Source organism: Pseudopodoces humilis, chromosome 29, assembly GCF_049639895.1.
Source record: "Pseudopodoces humilis isolate 2021_Gansu_Grassland_sample_001 chromosome 29, ASM4963989v1, whole genome shotgun sequence".
Taxonomy (NCBI): domain Eukaryota; kingdom Metazoa; phylum Chordata; class Aves; order Passeriformes; family Paridae; genus Pseudopodoces; species Pseudopodoces humilis.
The window spans coordinates 5558212-5572154 of NC_142228.1; the positions used below are offsets into that span (position 1 = coordinate 5558212).

General features: G+C 50.0%; 1 protein-coding gene across 3 annotated transcripts in view; it reads left to right on the forward strand.

Moving 5' to 3' along the window:
• The window catches only part of MRC2 (mannose receptor C-type 2), a 30188-nt gene extending 21254 nt beyond the window's left edge, over positions 1 to 8934 (forward strand). Inside the window, exons 17-30 of one of the 3 annotated variants that reach the window (XM_014261107.2) lie at positions 315 to 475; positions 787 to 854; positions 1135 to 1235; positions 1335 to 1477; positions 1871 to 1985; positions 2066 to 2229; positions 2442 to 2550; positions 3005 to 3243; positions 3330 to 3498; positions 3672 to 3821; positions 4095 to 4214; positions 4693 to 4872; positions 5278 to 5304; positions 6175 to 8934. In XM_014261107.2, the coding sequence (XP_014116582.2) occupies positions 315 to 475; positions 787 to 854; positions 1135 to 1235; positions 1335 to 1477; positions 1871 to 1985; positions 2066 to 2229; positions 2442 to 2550; positions 3005 to 3243; positions 3330 to 3498; positions 3672 to 3821; positions 4095 to 4214; positions 4693 to 4872; positions 5278 to 5304; positions 6175 to 6395 (1967 nt within the window). In that variant the 3' untranslated portion in view covers positions 6396 to 8934. Of the gene's footprint in view, positions 1 to 314; positions 476 to 786; positions 855 to 1134; positions 1236 to 1331; positions 1478 to 1870; positions 1986 to 2065; positions 2230 to 2441; positions 2551 to 3004; positions 3244 to 3329; positions 3499 to 3671; positions 3822 to 4094; positions 4215 to 4692; positions 4873 to 5277; positions 5305 to 6174 lie in introns of all 3 variants that reach the window. The other 2 variants (XM_014261106.2, XM_088067925.1) reach the window with 2 other exon arrangements.
• Positions 8935 to 13943: the final 5009 nt, after the last annotated feature.

Sequence of the window (13943 nt, forward strand, 5' to 3'; positions counted from 1 at the left end):
CCTCTGTCAGCCATGGAGCCATAGTTACTGCCCTGGGGAGCCTGTTCAGTGCCTGACCATCCTCTGGGTGAAGAACCTTTTCCTATTCAACCTCAACCTCATGTCAGGCATAGACCACCTGAGGTCTTCAGTGGGTGTCTGCTGCAGTGTTATTCAGAGAAGGATGGATCCTGGGCAGGGTTGTGGGAGGGAGGGGAACCCAGGCATCCTGCTGGGGCTCTGCTGCAGGAGAGGGCAAAAGGAAAGCAGCCCAAGAGCACCAAGGCAAGAACCAAGGGTGTCAGCCTCAGTGTGACACCAGTCTCTGCCTGCAGGCAGCAAAGAATGGGTGAAGTACCAGGAGGCCGAATACAAGTTCTTTGAACACCACTCAACATGGCTTCAGGCACAGCGCATCTGTAGCTGGTTCCAGGCTGAGCTGACATCAGTGCACAGCAAGGCTGAGCTGCACTTCCTGGGCCAGAACCTGAAGAAGGTACCAAGGGAACAGGAATTTCCCAGGCCTCTGGTGGGCTCTGCTGCCTTGTGAGCTGCTCTTCCTTGTCTTGTTTCACCCTTTTCTGGAGGGAAAATACTTGGGAGCACTGGGCTTTGCTGGGATCATGATGGACTTATGTGGTGGCAGGTCCTGATGCCTGGGGGTGGGCTGGGGCTCATCAAAGTGATGTTTTTTGCCTTGCTTTTGCAAGCTGGGGAAGGGTGTCTGATCCCCATGGCAGCCTCAGCTGCCTCCAAAGACCCCCCCAGTCCCTGAAGGGCACTGATACGTCCTCTCTGGGCATGCAGTTCTCCAGGGGCCAGGAGCAGCACTGGTGGATTGGGCTGCACACCTATGAGAATGATGGGAGGTTCAGGTAAGTCACAGACACCCACTGTATCCCTGGATGTCCCCACACTACAGTCCCCATCACATTCCCACACCACTATGTTCCTGCATGTCCTTAAACTACTGTCCCCACCTCTCAGAGTGCTGTGACTCAGCAACTGCATCTCAGGGGTCTCATCCTGGGGTGCTGGGCTGGAAGTTCCTCACTCAAGAGGGCAGTGGTGGGACATGCTTCCAGTTAGGGTATTCAAATGGTCCCATTCACCAAGTCACTGCTCAGCCTTGTGCTCCTCCTGATGCTGTTCCAGGTGGTCTGATGGGTCCCTCCTCAACTTTGTCTCTTGGGCACCAGGCAAGCCTCGGCCCATCAGCAAGGACAGGAAGTGTGTGTACATGACAGCCAGCCGAGGTGAGGGCAGGGCAGGGCTTTCTGCATGGGGCTTTCTGGCTGGGGCACCAGTACCGGTGCAGAGGGGCATCATGCCCAACATGTCCCTCCCCACAGAAGACTGGGGGGACCAGAAGTGCATGACAGCTCTGCCTTATATCTGCAAGCGGAGCAACGGGACAGCTGTGAAGCCGTCCCTCTCTCCCGTACCTGCTGCCACAAGTGGGGGCTGTCCCCAAGGCTGGCTGCCCTTCCTCAGCAAGGTACTCCTGGAGGGAGAGGGGGTGGCAGGGTGGAGAGGTGATGGCTACTTCCAGGTCTTCCACCAGCCCTGCAGAGACAAAGAGGGGGTGGCTGCAAAATGGCAGGATGGAGAGGGATGCCTACATATTTTGTGGGGAGTGCTGTGGCATGAATTTACAGGGATGCTGGGTGACGTGCTGTGGGATGGCGAAGGTGAGGTGCGTGCACAGGTTTACCAGGAGAGATGTGGGAGGGCCAGAGAGCTTGAGGAGTGGCAGGCATGGGGGTGTGAAGGGGAGAAGGACCACTGGGGAAGAATGAGGCTGCAGAGGGTGGCTGGGTGGGGAGGGTGCATGGCTCAGGGTTGGGGGCAGCTGTATCTCCTGACCCATCCTGTGCCCCTGCCTGTGCAGTGTTTCAGCTTCAATGGTCACAACAAAGGCGAGACAGTGAAGTGGCCAGAGGCAAAGCAAGTATGTGAGAGCCAGGGCGCCATCCTGGCCACCATTGCCAGCCCCCTGGAGCAGGGTAGGTTTCCTCTGCCACACCACCGCACCAGGGTTCTACCTGCCACGGGTGGTCCTCAGCGTCTCACCTGTCACTTGCAGCCTTCATCACATCCATGCTGCCCAACATCTCTTTTGACCTCTGGATTGGCCTGCACGATGCCCAGGGGGAGTTCCTGTGGTTGGAGGGGGAGCCACTGCAGCACGTGAGCTGGGCACCTGGAGAGCCTTCAGGCTGCAGCTCCTCCAGCCCCCGTGACAAGCCGGTGAGGGAGATTCCCCATAGTACCCCCATCCCTCAGGAAGGTCTCAGCATCAGGCCCAGACTTTGATAAGGAAGGATTTAGTGGGCTGGGGTGTCTCTCCAAGGGTAGCGCAGGATGCAGCCCTTCAGGGTGGGGGTCTCTGGCATGGGGATCACTGTGGTGTAGGACAACAGTGCTAAGGGCAGTACTGACCTTGTGGCTTGGCTGTGCAGACCAACTGTGTTGTGGTGTGGCATAGCTCACCCCCTCTCTTCACGGGACGCTGGGATGACCGGAGCTGCCTGGAGGAGAAACATGGCTATGTCTGCCAGCGGAGCATAGGTAGGAAGGTAGCTGGGGAACAGCCTCAGCCCTCTTGGCTGGGGATGTGCCACTGCCACCCTGGTGCCCCATGCTGTGGTGGGACTGAGGAGCTTGTGGCAATGGGTTTAGCTTGGGGAGAGTTGCGGAGACAGACTTAACTTGGGCAGGTGGGTCCCTGGTCCCAGCTTTTTGTGGGGCATCCCCAAACCTGTGCACAGCAGCTTGGCTCAGTGCATCCCACAGAGACCTGCATCCTAGTGGACAGCTTCCAGGTGGAGATGGTGCTAGGGTGTCACTGCTTGTTATCCCTGGGTATGTCCCTCTGCCCTCCACAGTTGCACCAGGATGTTGCCAGGTGCAACCAGCACAATACTGCCAGGGACAGCCTGGGTAGGGATGGATATGGGGGTGACCCACCTGGGATGCAGGAGTGTCCTCTGTGCCCTCTGACCATGTCTCTTTGCTCCTCCAGACCCGTCCCTGAGCCCTGTGCAGGCACCGTTCCCCCCTTCTCCTACTGGCACCCTTTTTTACCACAACAGCACTTACCGCATCCTGCAGAAACCTCTTAGGTGGCACGAGGCACTGCTGCTCTGCGAAACCCTCAATGCCACCCTGGCCACCATCCCCAATCCCTACAGCCAGGCCTTCCTCACACAGGCCATCAGCAGCCTGCAAGCTCCACTCTGGATTGGGTTGGTCAATGATGAGGTGAGGGAAGGGGGCAGGCACCCAGGGCACAGTTCCCAGAGGGATTGCAGCTGCCCCCCAGGCATCTTCTCCCTGTGGTCTTCCAGGGAGGCCGGAGCTACTCATGGCTGGCAGAGGAGAACCTCATCTACACCAACTGGCAGGATGGGGAGCCCCAGCAGATCACTGGCTGCTCCTACATGGACATGGATGGGAGCTGGCGCACAGCTGGCTGTGACACCAAGCTGCAGGGGGCCATCTGCCAGCTCCAAACAGGTGTTGGCCAGGGGGTCTAGGGTAGTCTGAGTGGGGTGTGACCAAGGGTTGGAGATGGCATCCCACCAGGGACCTTCTGCAGCATGTCCTTGTGGGTCTCGGTGCCCCAGTGTGCTGTGAGACCCCAACATCCTGTGCCCCACCACACCTTTAATGTACCATGTGCTCCCCAGGTCACCCCCACACTCACAAGTGGAGCTACAGTGGCAGCTGCCCCAAATCGCTGGAGGACTCGTCCTGGATCCCCTTCCGGGACCACTGCTACACCTTCCACATGGAGATCACCCTTGGGCAGAAGGATGCCATGAGGAGGTGCCAGAAAGGTATGAGGGAGCTGGGGTGGTAAAGGTGGGGTCGTGCATCCTTGGAAATGGAAGAGGGTGGGATCCCCAGGACATTTGTGGGTGCAGCCCACATTGTCCCTGTGGCCGTGTCTAGCCTTTTTCAGCCATCATCTCCTTGCTATTCCATGTTTGGGTTCCCCAATCATCATGTGGTTTTTGGATGAGTCCTCAACTTTGTCCTCTTGGGTACTGCTGCTCCCTAACTTAATCCTTTCAGTCCTGGGCTCCTCCATGACAGTCTTCCCTCTGCAGTTGGCGGCACAGTGTTGTCCATCCAGGATGAGATGGAGAACGTCTTTGTGTGGGAGCATCTCCAGGCATACGAGGACTTTGCCAAGGGGGCCTGGTTGGGCATGACCTTCAACCCCAAAGGTACAAAGGAAGGAATGAAGTTTGAGATACTCCCCCAGGCACCGTCATGAATTCCCACCAATTCTGTGGTGAGCAGAGGAAGCCCTTGGTGGTGGTACCACTGAGGAGGGCTCATGCCATAGTGTGACCAGTGTCTCAGGCCATGCTGGACTTATTGTGTATGTCCTCCTCTGGCTTGGTAGGATAGGAAGCCCAAAGCCTTCTCCAAGGCACCGGAGCTTGAAGATTCAGGAAGGTGCATTGTAGCCCCTGGTCCTCCCCATCACACCTCCCCACCATAGAATCACAGAATCATAGAATGGTTTGGGTTGGAAGAGACCTTAAAGCCCATCCAGTCCCACCCCCTGCCATGGGCAGGGCCACCTTCCACTAGACCAGGTTGCCCAGAGCACTGTCACACCTCCTTGTATTTTCTGAACTGGGACAAAAGTGGGGTGCCCTCTTCAGCCTCCTCAAGCCTAATTTTCACAATTCCTAGGTGGCACCTTGGTTTGGCATGACAACACTGCTGTAAACTATTCTAACTGGGGCCAGCACGACACGGGGCCCAGCATGCTTAGCCAGAACAGCTGCTACTGGATCCAGAGCAGCAACGGCGTGTGGCATCTAGGCTCCTGCGCAAACGTAACTATGGGGGTCATTTGCAAGATCCCCCGAGGTAGGACCCCCTCTGCTGCCCAAGGCTTCTGGGCTTACATAGGGTGTACTGGGGCTCTGAGAAGGGTGCTGCATGGCTGTCACATGGCTGTCACACTGGCAGCACCAACCACATGTTTTGAGTAATTCCAGTGCCCAGGCTTGTATGGGTTGCTGTTGGGGTCTGCAGGTCCTCTTTGGGCTTGGTGATGGGCTGTGCATGTCTTAGTGGCTGGGTCAGCTCCTTGGGACAGGATGAGGCCAGTGGGACAGTGGTGGAGCAGAGCCAGAGGACCACCCCAGCTGTTTACCGCCCATTGCTTGTGTGGTGTGGCACTGGGAGCAGTGCAGGATGTGGGTCCAGTGGGGCTGGTGGTGGTAAGATGGGAGGGCATCATGCACTCACTTGTCTGTGTTGCAATTGCAGTGGAGGAGAGCAGCTTTTCCAGGGCAGGTGAGTGGCACCATCAGCCTGGGCACAGTACTGGGCCTGGAAACCAGGACTAGGAACCTGTGCCACAGTCTGGCTTGTGTAAATAACCAAAGGAATGGGGTTCGTGGGTAGGGAATGCCATTCCCAAGTGACTTTGGCCTTGAATTAAGACTCCTTAGCAGCAGAAGCCATCCTTCCATGAAGGTATGTGTCTGCCCAGCCACTTGCCAGACTCTCCTTCCTGTGCCCACACTGCCTGGTCAGTCTGGGGGATGGCCAGCACAGCTGCTGGCAGGATCCCAAAGATCCATCCCAGGCATCTGCTGGGATACATATGTTCATGCATATACTAGGAAAGACCCAGGGAGTCTGCCCAACTGCAGGAGGTCTGCCAGGGGCAAGATGTCCCCAAAGCAACCAAAGCAGATTCACAAGAGTCACAGAATATGCTGAGCTGGAAGGCACCCACAAGCATCATTGAGTTCAACTCTTTTAAGTGAAAGACTTGTACAGGAATCAAATCCACAACCTTGGTGTTATTAGCATCATGCTCAACCAACTGAGCTAATATCATTCCAGTCCTGCTCTTACCCACCACAGGGGAAACAGGCTACCCAGGGCAGTGGTCAGCCCCAAGACTGCCAGAGCTCAAGAAGTGTTTGGTCAGCACTCTAAGGCACAGGGTGGGATTTTTGGGGTGTCCTGGGCAGGTCCAGGAGTTGGACTTAGTGGCCTTTGTGGGTTCCTTCCAACTCAGGAAATTCTATGATTAAATGACCCTGCTCAGAAACACGGGCCTGGCTGGAGCCCCACCAGTCCCAGCCTCTCCTGCAGGCTGAGGAAGAAACAGGACCCATCTGTCTGCTTCTCAACAGCCTTTCTTCCCTGCAGCTCTGCCGGAAAATGCGACAGCCATTGCAGTGGTCGTGCTGTCAACGCTGGCGCTGTGTGCTGTGCTGGGGGTCGTCCTCTTCCTGTACAAGCGCCGACAGAGTGTGGAGCGTGGCGCCTTTGAGAGTGCTCGCTACAGTCGCACCACTTCCAACCCCAGTGAATCTGCCGAGAAAAACATCCTGGTGTCCGACATGGAGATGAACGAGCAGCAAGACTAATGGCAGAGGAGACGCTGGGGATGGGGATCTGGGGAGGGGGGGGACAGAGAGCATCACACACGCTATCCCCATGGCGCACAGGGCAGGGGTTGGCAGGGCAGGGAGAGGGGCTGGGGTCGGGGTTGGGGAGCAAGCAGGTGGGCAAGAGGAGGCAGCCAGGGTCCCTCCTGCCCCTATGTCACTGCCATCACATCTGGGTGTGTCCCCAGCTGCCAGTGTTTTGCCTGCAGTAGCTGTGGAGGCAGTTTCAGGGCTAAAAGGTTTTGAGGGAAGTTGCTGCACAAGTATGAGAGTTTTCCAGTGGCATGAACAGGCTTCAAGACACCTTTGCCTTGGGAGAAGGCAGGCACAGGCATTCAGGGCCCTGCAGCAGGATCTTCCCCCCCTAGGAACCGAGCTGGTGTCCATAAAGACATCCTCCCGGACAAGAGGTCTCCAAAGTTGATCTACCTCGCCTCTGTGTGCAGCAGCAAGGGCCCTGCCAGCTCCCAGCCCCACCACTGTGCCACTCCTTCCCTCTTCAGCCTCATTCCCCACCTCCAGCAGAAAGCAGAGACACTGTTGCAGCGATCCGAGCATAGACCCCTCCCAGGATCAGCGATGGAAACCCCCTCTCCCCCTTGGCACATTCCTAGGGCTGTGCCCAGCGCCAGTGAGGCTGTGGCAGCTTCTCTGTTCTGTAAGCCAGAGCTTGTCCCATTTTCTTTGGTGGGTGTGTCCCCCAAATAACTGCACAGGAGAGCACCACAGCAAACTGCTGGCTCAGCCCCTCTGGTGGGAGCACCCTCAACACCCCAGATCCCACAGGAGAAGTTGGGTCCTGAGGCAGGAAATGTTGCCAGAGATCCAGGGCCACCCTCTGTGCCTTGCCAGGAAGGGATGGCATGGGGCTGGGGTCACTTGTCATTGGTGCCTTGCTGGGCCCAGAAGGCCAAGGATCAGTGCTGTAGGGTGGGGAGGATTTGGAAGTTTTGGTGGTTGTTTTGAAGTTGGTAGTTTGTTGGTTTTTTTAAGGAAATGATGGTAGCTTTTGTTGCTATACTGTACTGAGTTTGTGCTGAATATATACATTTTTTTCAGTCAGCTGGCTGGGGTGTGTGTGGTTGCCTGTTTCCCATGTAGGGTGTAGCAGAGGAGGAGGTGGAGGTGAACGACGAAGGCAGCGTGTGACTAATCTCCTGCCTGGCTTTTGAGCTGTGCAGGAAGGAGTGGGGGTGCCTGGGACTGAGCCATCCTCTATCAGCTACATGCATCAGCATCCCTGGGATGCAGGATGCCTGGAGACAGCAAGAGTTGTTAGGTCCCCAGCGAGGGTTCCCATCTAGGAATGGGATCCAAAGAGCCCCTTGGACCTCTGAAGTGGGGTGACACAGCCCTACAAGAGATGTTGCCTTTAGCTTTCTGCCTCTGAGGCTTGAATTGAGGTTGGTTTTGCTGCAAAAAAGAATAAGCAAATTTTTTAAAGTCTCTTTTTTTGACACCTGTGTGGATTTTAAAGTCTGTTGATTTCACTTAAGCTGGACATTAAGTGTTTAAAAACTGTTGGGGGTGGGATGGGGGAACCAGGTACCACTGGTTTTTGTTTACTTTCTGGCAACCTACAAAAGCTGCCATGACATTTCAGGGTGAGGAAGAATCTGGAGCACATGGACCTGCCCCAGCTCCATTTATCTCTCTCAGCTTTCTCTGCCTTTATTTCCTGAAGTCCTTTCTGGTTTGGAGCAGTTGGTTCTGTTCATGGCCTCATGACCTTCTGATGTGGGAACTAGATCCTGAAAAGCTAGATGTGAATCCATTCTCATCCCCAGCAGCTGGAATTCCTGCTGCAGGGGTGCTTGGAACAGCATACTGAGCTGGTGGGGGTGGAGGTCTAGGATTAACTCCTTCTGGATGGGCAGAGATGTTAGGAAGTCCTAACAAATAAAGACTGAGTTTAGGATTGATGGGCAGGTGTGAGGGAAGAGCAGTACTGAGGGTGCAGCTGGGCAGTGTTGGGACTCCTTTGAAGTTGTGAGACCCTGGGCAGGGTGGGAGCAGGGTAACACAGGGCTTTATGTGTGGGATGCTGTGGAGTAATAGGTGCTGGAGGAAATTCTGTGCCATGGAGAGGCTGGGAAGGAGCTCCCATAGCCATGCAGGAGATGTTAAACTTGGCTCTCACCCAGCCCAACCTGGAAGACCTTGCTTAAGAGAGTTTTCTTTTTTCTTTCCTCTGGATTACTTTGTACTTTTTCCTTCTCCTTTGCTTTTGAGAAAAGAAATCTGAACAGTCTAGGAGTAATGTCTGAGAAGAGTTTGTGAACTGTCAGCAGTGATCAAGATTATGGGGAAACACATATATGGTTACGTGGTATCGCCTATCACCATTAGATAATGTTAAAAATTGCTTAACAGGAACCTTTCATATATATATATATATATATATACACACCTATACACACACACACATATATATATGTATATATATATACACATACACACATATATATATATATATTTTTTTTTTTTTTTACTCTCTGTGGTTTGTAAGATCCTTTTAGAAGCTTGGAAATAAAATTTCCTTCCCCACTTCTTCCTTTTATTTTTTTTTCCCTGCCTTTTAATTGGGAAAAGTAAAACTTGTCTTTCCCTATGTCCCCAACAAGTAATGAATATAAAGCTGAAATGACACTTACCTGCCTGCAGCAGAGAAGGTTACAAGGTGCCCAGGTGAGGGGGATGTTGTATTGATTTCTTGTGTTTTTTGGTTGCATGTGCCATGGATATGATGTCTCTGCTCCACTGGTTGTTTGGAAGTGTTGGCTGGAGCACTCCCACACACCAGGCTTTCCCTGCTTGCACTGGTCACTAGTGCTGTTTCTTCACCTCCCTCTTCTCTGGGGGCTTCCCCATCCCTTCAGTAGCCTGGGGCTGTCCATACCCACTGCTCCCTTCCCTGGAGCTACAACCAGCACTGGCCCTACTCGCCCACTTTGCTGGGGAGAAATGCGATTTCATAATCACAGAATCACATAATCACATAATTGTTTAGGTTGGGAAAGTCTTCTAAGCTCATCAAGTTCAACTGTGTTCCCCAGCACTGTCAAGCCCACCCCTAACCCATGTCTCCAGTTGCCTCATCCACACAGCTTTTAAATTTCCATGAGGTTTCGTTTGGGTTTACTGGGGCCATTTGGTTTTGTCTGATTGGGTGAAGAGCACAGGGCAGGCACCTGAATAAGAAACTTCGAGGACACTTTGAAGGAAGAAATTAATTTTCTCTTCTATTGTTATTCACCCAAGAGGTGAGAGCATCTCAGGAACTGCTGCTTTGCGTAATTGCAAACGGCAGCAGAAATAACAGAGTGACACTGCACTGCAGGAGAGAAAAGGAGACTGGAGTCACGTTCCTTCTGGAGCTTAAGCCCTCTCAGGGTGACCTGACCTGACCTGAATTCAGGTGTTTTCTATTCAAAGAAGCTCAGCAAAACTTGTAGTACTGATGTGAAACACTGAAGACCAGAATGTGGTTTATTTATTTATATTTTAATCTAAAAGAAATGTGACCTTTGGGGAAAAGTGCAATTTGTAGTAACCAGAGGCTCTTTCTCATGGGCATAAATAATGCCTGTCTTTTATCAACTCTTCTAAACTTGAACTGAGCATGCCCATTTTAAAAACTCAGTAGATAATTCCATAAGATCTGATTCAGACTGGGTTCATCTGGAGAACACAGATGAAATAACTAATTAAAGTAATTTGAGGTTACAAAATAGCCTAGTTATTTTAGTCACGTTTAATTTCCTTGCTGAATGCCAAGGTATCAGACAGAGGGAAGGCAGCACCTCCAAAGCAGGCAACTAGGACATTCTAAACTAGTCCCTGGCAGGTGAGCTGCCAATCAGCCCACAGATCAACCCTGGATCATGGGCTAGTGTGAGGGTGTAGAAAGGAAATGTCCCTTTTATTTTCAGAAGCTGTTTGTAGCACATGTAATTGCAGCACACCACACCCAGACCCGAGGCTGGGCTTCATCTGATAAACCCGAGTCAGCTCAGGGTGTTTGCACAGCCTGAGCCTCCCACTGTGTCAGCTCTGGTGCACTCACTAGGCACTGGCAGATCTAAACTGGGTCAGGTGAACAGTGACCTAAAGTTCCCTGTTCTGAATAAAAACAGGAGGCTGGGGCAGCTTGGTGAGCTGCAGTGTCTACATTGCACCTGATGGCAGGTGCACAGAATCCTGCCCTCTGAGGCTAAATCTCTCAATAAGTAAAAACAGACCTAAGGACCTACTCATTATCTGCATTGAATACTTGTAGCTATGAACTGAGATGGTCCCAATATCCAGTGTGTGGGAAGCACTCTAATATATTTGTGAGCCCTACAGCATGGGCAGTGCAGAATCCAGCGTGCCACACTCAGCTCGACTAAAGGCATGAGGTGGGTTTGTCTACAAGTTGTAGCTAGCAGAGTGTAGAGAGGATGAGGAGCCTGCTTGGCTGAGCTGTTCTTTGCCACTTGGATCCAACACAGTGGTGCTTGTAAAGGTCACAATTCAGTGTTAAATGTTCAGGAACATGAATGTCCAGAGGGGCTGCAGCACAGCAGATGTCGGGGCTTTGCAGAGCCATGGATGTGTCTGGGCTGTGACCAGTGGCCACGGCCTTTTTAAATCAAATTGCATTTCGCAGCTGTTTTCATTTCACCCTGTGGTAAAAACCACTACTCTGAAAACAACCAGTTCGTGCAAAATGAATCACCCTAAGACCTTTGTTTCCTCATTCCCAGAAGCCAGGCATAAACCTCACTCAGAAGGTATTAATCTGTGTGGGATAAAGGAGGAATCCAATGTTCTGTGTCTGCTTAGTAATTTTGTTCAGGAATAATCAAATATGCTGGGTGCTCCTCATTTGGGATGTTTACCAGTCAAATTATCATGTAGAGTTCATGCTTAATTGTTACCTTCTAATTCATGCAGTCAATACACAGTTTGTAAGGCCCAATGTGAACATATGTGAGTGCAGTCCCACTTATGGATCGAGTTTCCAGTAATGGACAATAACCAGTATGGTGTTAACCATCATCATAGGTGTTATAGATAAGTCATGTGATGAAGGCATGATTATTGTGTATATGTTAAGAGAAGGTTTATTGATGTATGGTTATGTTATTATGGTTTGTTGCTGTTCTCTGTTCTCTCCATAGTCCCCTTCCCCCTGCATATTGCTGCCACTGGATGGTTTTATTTGTCAGGGACACATGCAGGGGGGGCATGTACCTGTGCCCCTTGCATGGGGCTTCTGGGAGGCGGGAAGCCTTGTTACTAGGAGGTGTGGCATGACAACACCTGACCTCCAATCAAGTTGCAAGAAAGCAGTGTCTACCAATGAACAGCAAAGAAGAGTTGACTGACAGGTGTTGGGAGGGGCCAGGGTTGCCTGACGCAACCCCCAGGGTTATAAAATGCAGAGCAGCCATTTTGGGAGTGAGCATGTGGCAGATGGTCATGAGCTCCCAGCACACTGCTCCTTTTTCCTTATTTGGTCCTTTGTTGTATTTTGTTAAGGTTTACAGTTTAATAAACCTTTAAACTTTAAAAAGAAAGAAAGTGAGGAGTCATTTCTCACAATAGGGGATATTAAGTGTCTTAAAATTTACAAAATTTACAAAATTTTACCATCTCATCACAGAGTAAAAAGAATTATAATGTATTAAGCAATATGTTTAAGTTCATGTAATTCAGAAAATGTGTAAATCAGGCAAGAATTCAGAAAGTTCATGTACAAATCTGAGCCTTAAAAAGAAGCTTAAAAGAATACATACAGCAAATTTGTACTGATAATTCTTTTGCTGAGATGCAAATGCTCCAGGCTTCTTACTGTACAATGCAGTGCAGTGAAGCCTTCAGGCTCTTTCCTAGCTGCATTTCCAAACAATATCTGTATTTCCTAGTTGCTTTCCATGGATTCAACTGTAATAAATGGAAGTGATTCGTACTAACTAAATTCTAACTGTTATTAAAGTTATTATTAGAAGCAATCAAAAGAATCAGTGATACAAGGTAGATGCACCCCTTCCCAGATGTTACAATTGAGGTACAGGATGTAGTTTGGAAGATAAGTGATGTCCCAAGACCAAAACGGCCTTAAGATGGACAAAATTAGAATGACTTTAGGCATTGGGCCTAAAAATCAGTAAATATAAGACTAATTAGTAGACTTATATAACGTTTAGTACGCATGCGGAAACCTGTAAGGTTATCCAAAGGACAACAAGGAAGAGGAGAAGCCTCCACCAAAAGACCCCCAAAAGAAGACTGGAGACCCCTTAACAAGAAGTGAGTCATGTGCCATGAAGAAAAATGACGTAAAGTCAGAAAAATCGGAAATAGGAGGAAAGTTACGGGAAACATTAATGAATACGTATAAGCATGCAGTATATAAATTTAGCTTGAAGTGCTTTGTTTTGTATGTGACGCAGGGTAAGAAACCCCGTCCGTACCCTAGTCGGTTTTGTATGTGAGGTGGAGTGATAAGCCCTCTCCATATCCTGGTCGATTTTGCTTATGCCTTAATCATACTTAAATTACTAGCAAATTACATATATGAATCGTAATTTTTTACAAAATTGCATTATTTTACTAAACGGTATTCTTTTATACCAAATTACTATTCAATTTACTAAATTGTATCCATTTTTAATTAAACTGTTATTAACTCAAGGGACCTAGTTGTCAAAATTCTAATTTCATTTATAACACCACTCTGTGTGTCAGCATTCAAGTCAAAATCTGAGCAATTGTTTTCCTTCTGCCTACATTCTCCCTTATAAAACAAAGGAATATCCTCACTTTATTGAGGCCATGGTAGTTTTAGAGAATGTTAAATACAAGAACTTTCCTGAAAGTTCATCCCACTCCAGCTGAGATAAAACACTCTATGTGTTCGAAGATGTAAAAGTGTGCTCTGGTCCCTTTGGCTGGAAGCTGTGGACAGGATCACATCACTTTATAAGCTCAAACTCTAATCAGAAGAAACCTCAGAAGCAAAGAATGTCAGTGTTAAACATGACTCCAGATGCACATCAGGGGACCACAGGCATCTCCACATTTTGTGATTTTAAAGGTTAAAGGAGGTTACTTCAAAACACAATTTACTAGCCAACTGTTCCCAATTAGGTGAGCAGTTTTGGGATGTAATCAAGAAAAATGCCTTTGACTTCCCTACTAGTTACCTTGACCTGTGGTCTTTGAAAGTAATTAGCTGTCAGTATTTGGGCATTAAAAGACAGCAGTAGAAGTTCAAAAAGGACTGTGTGACATGAACCCACTTGTTTTGGTTTTAGTTAAAGTAGGAGAAAAGTAAGAGTATAAAAAAACAGTGGAAAGGGTACTTGATTCAAAGTCTTCTTGGTGGAATTCCAAGGTCATGAGAGTTTTTTCTCAGAGTCAGGATCTGTAAAGGAAGAATGAAGAGTGGTTTAGAATTCCTTTTGTCAACAAGGAAAAAACTTAAGTGAAGCTAAGGAGATGAAAAGCCATTGCTTTCTCTTAAGCTTGGAGCTAGAC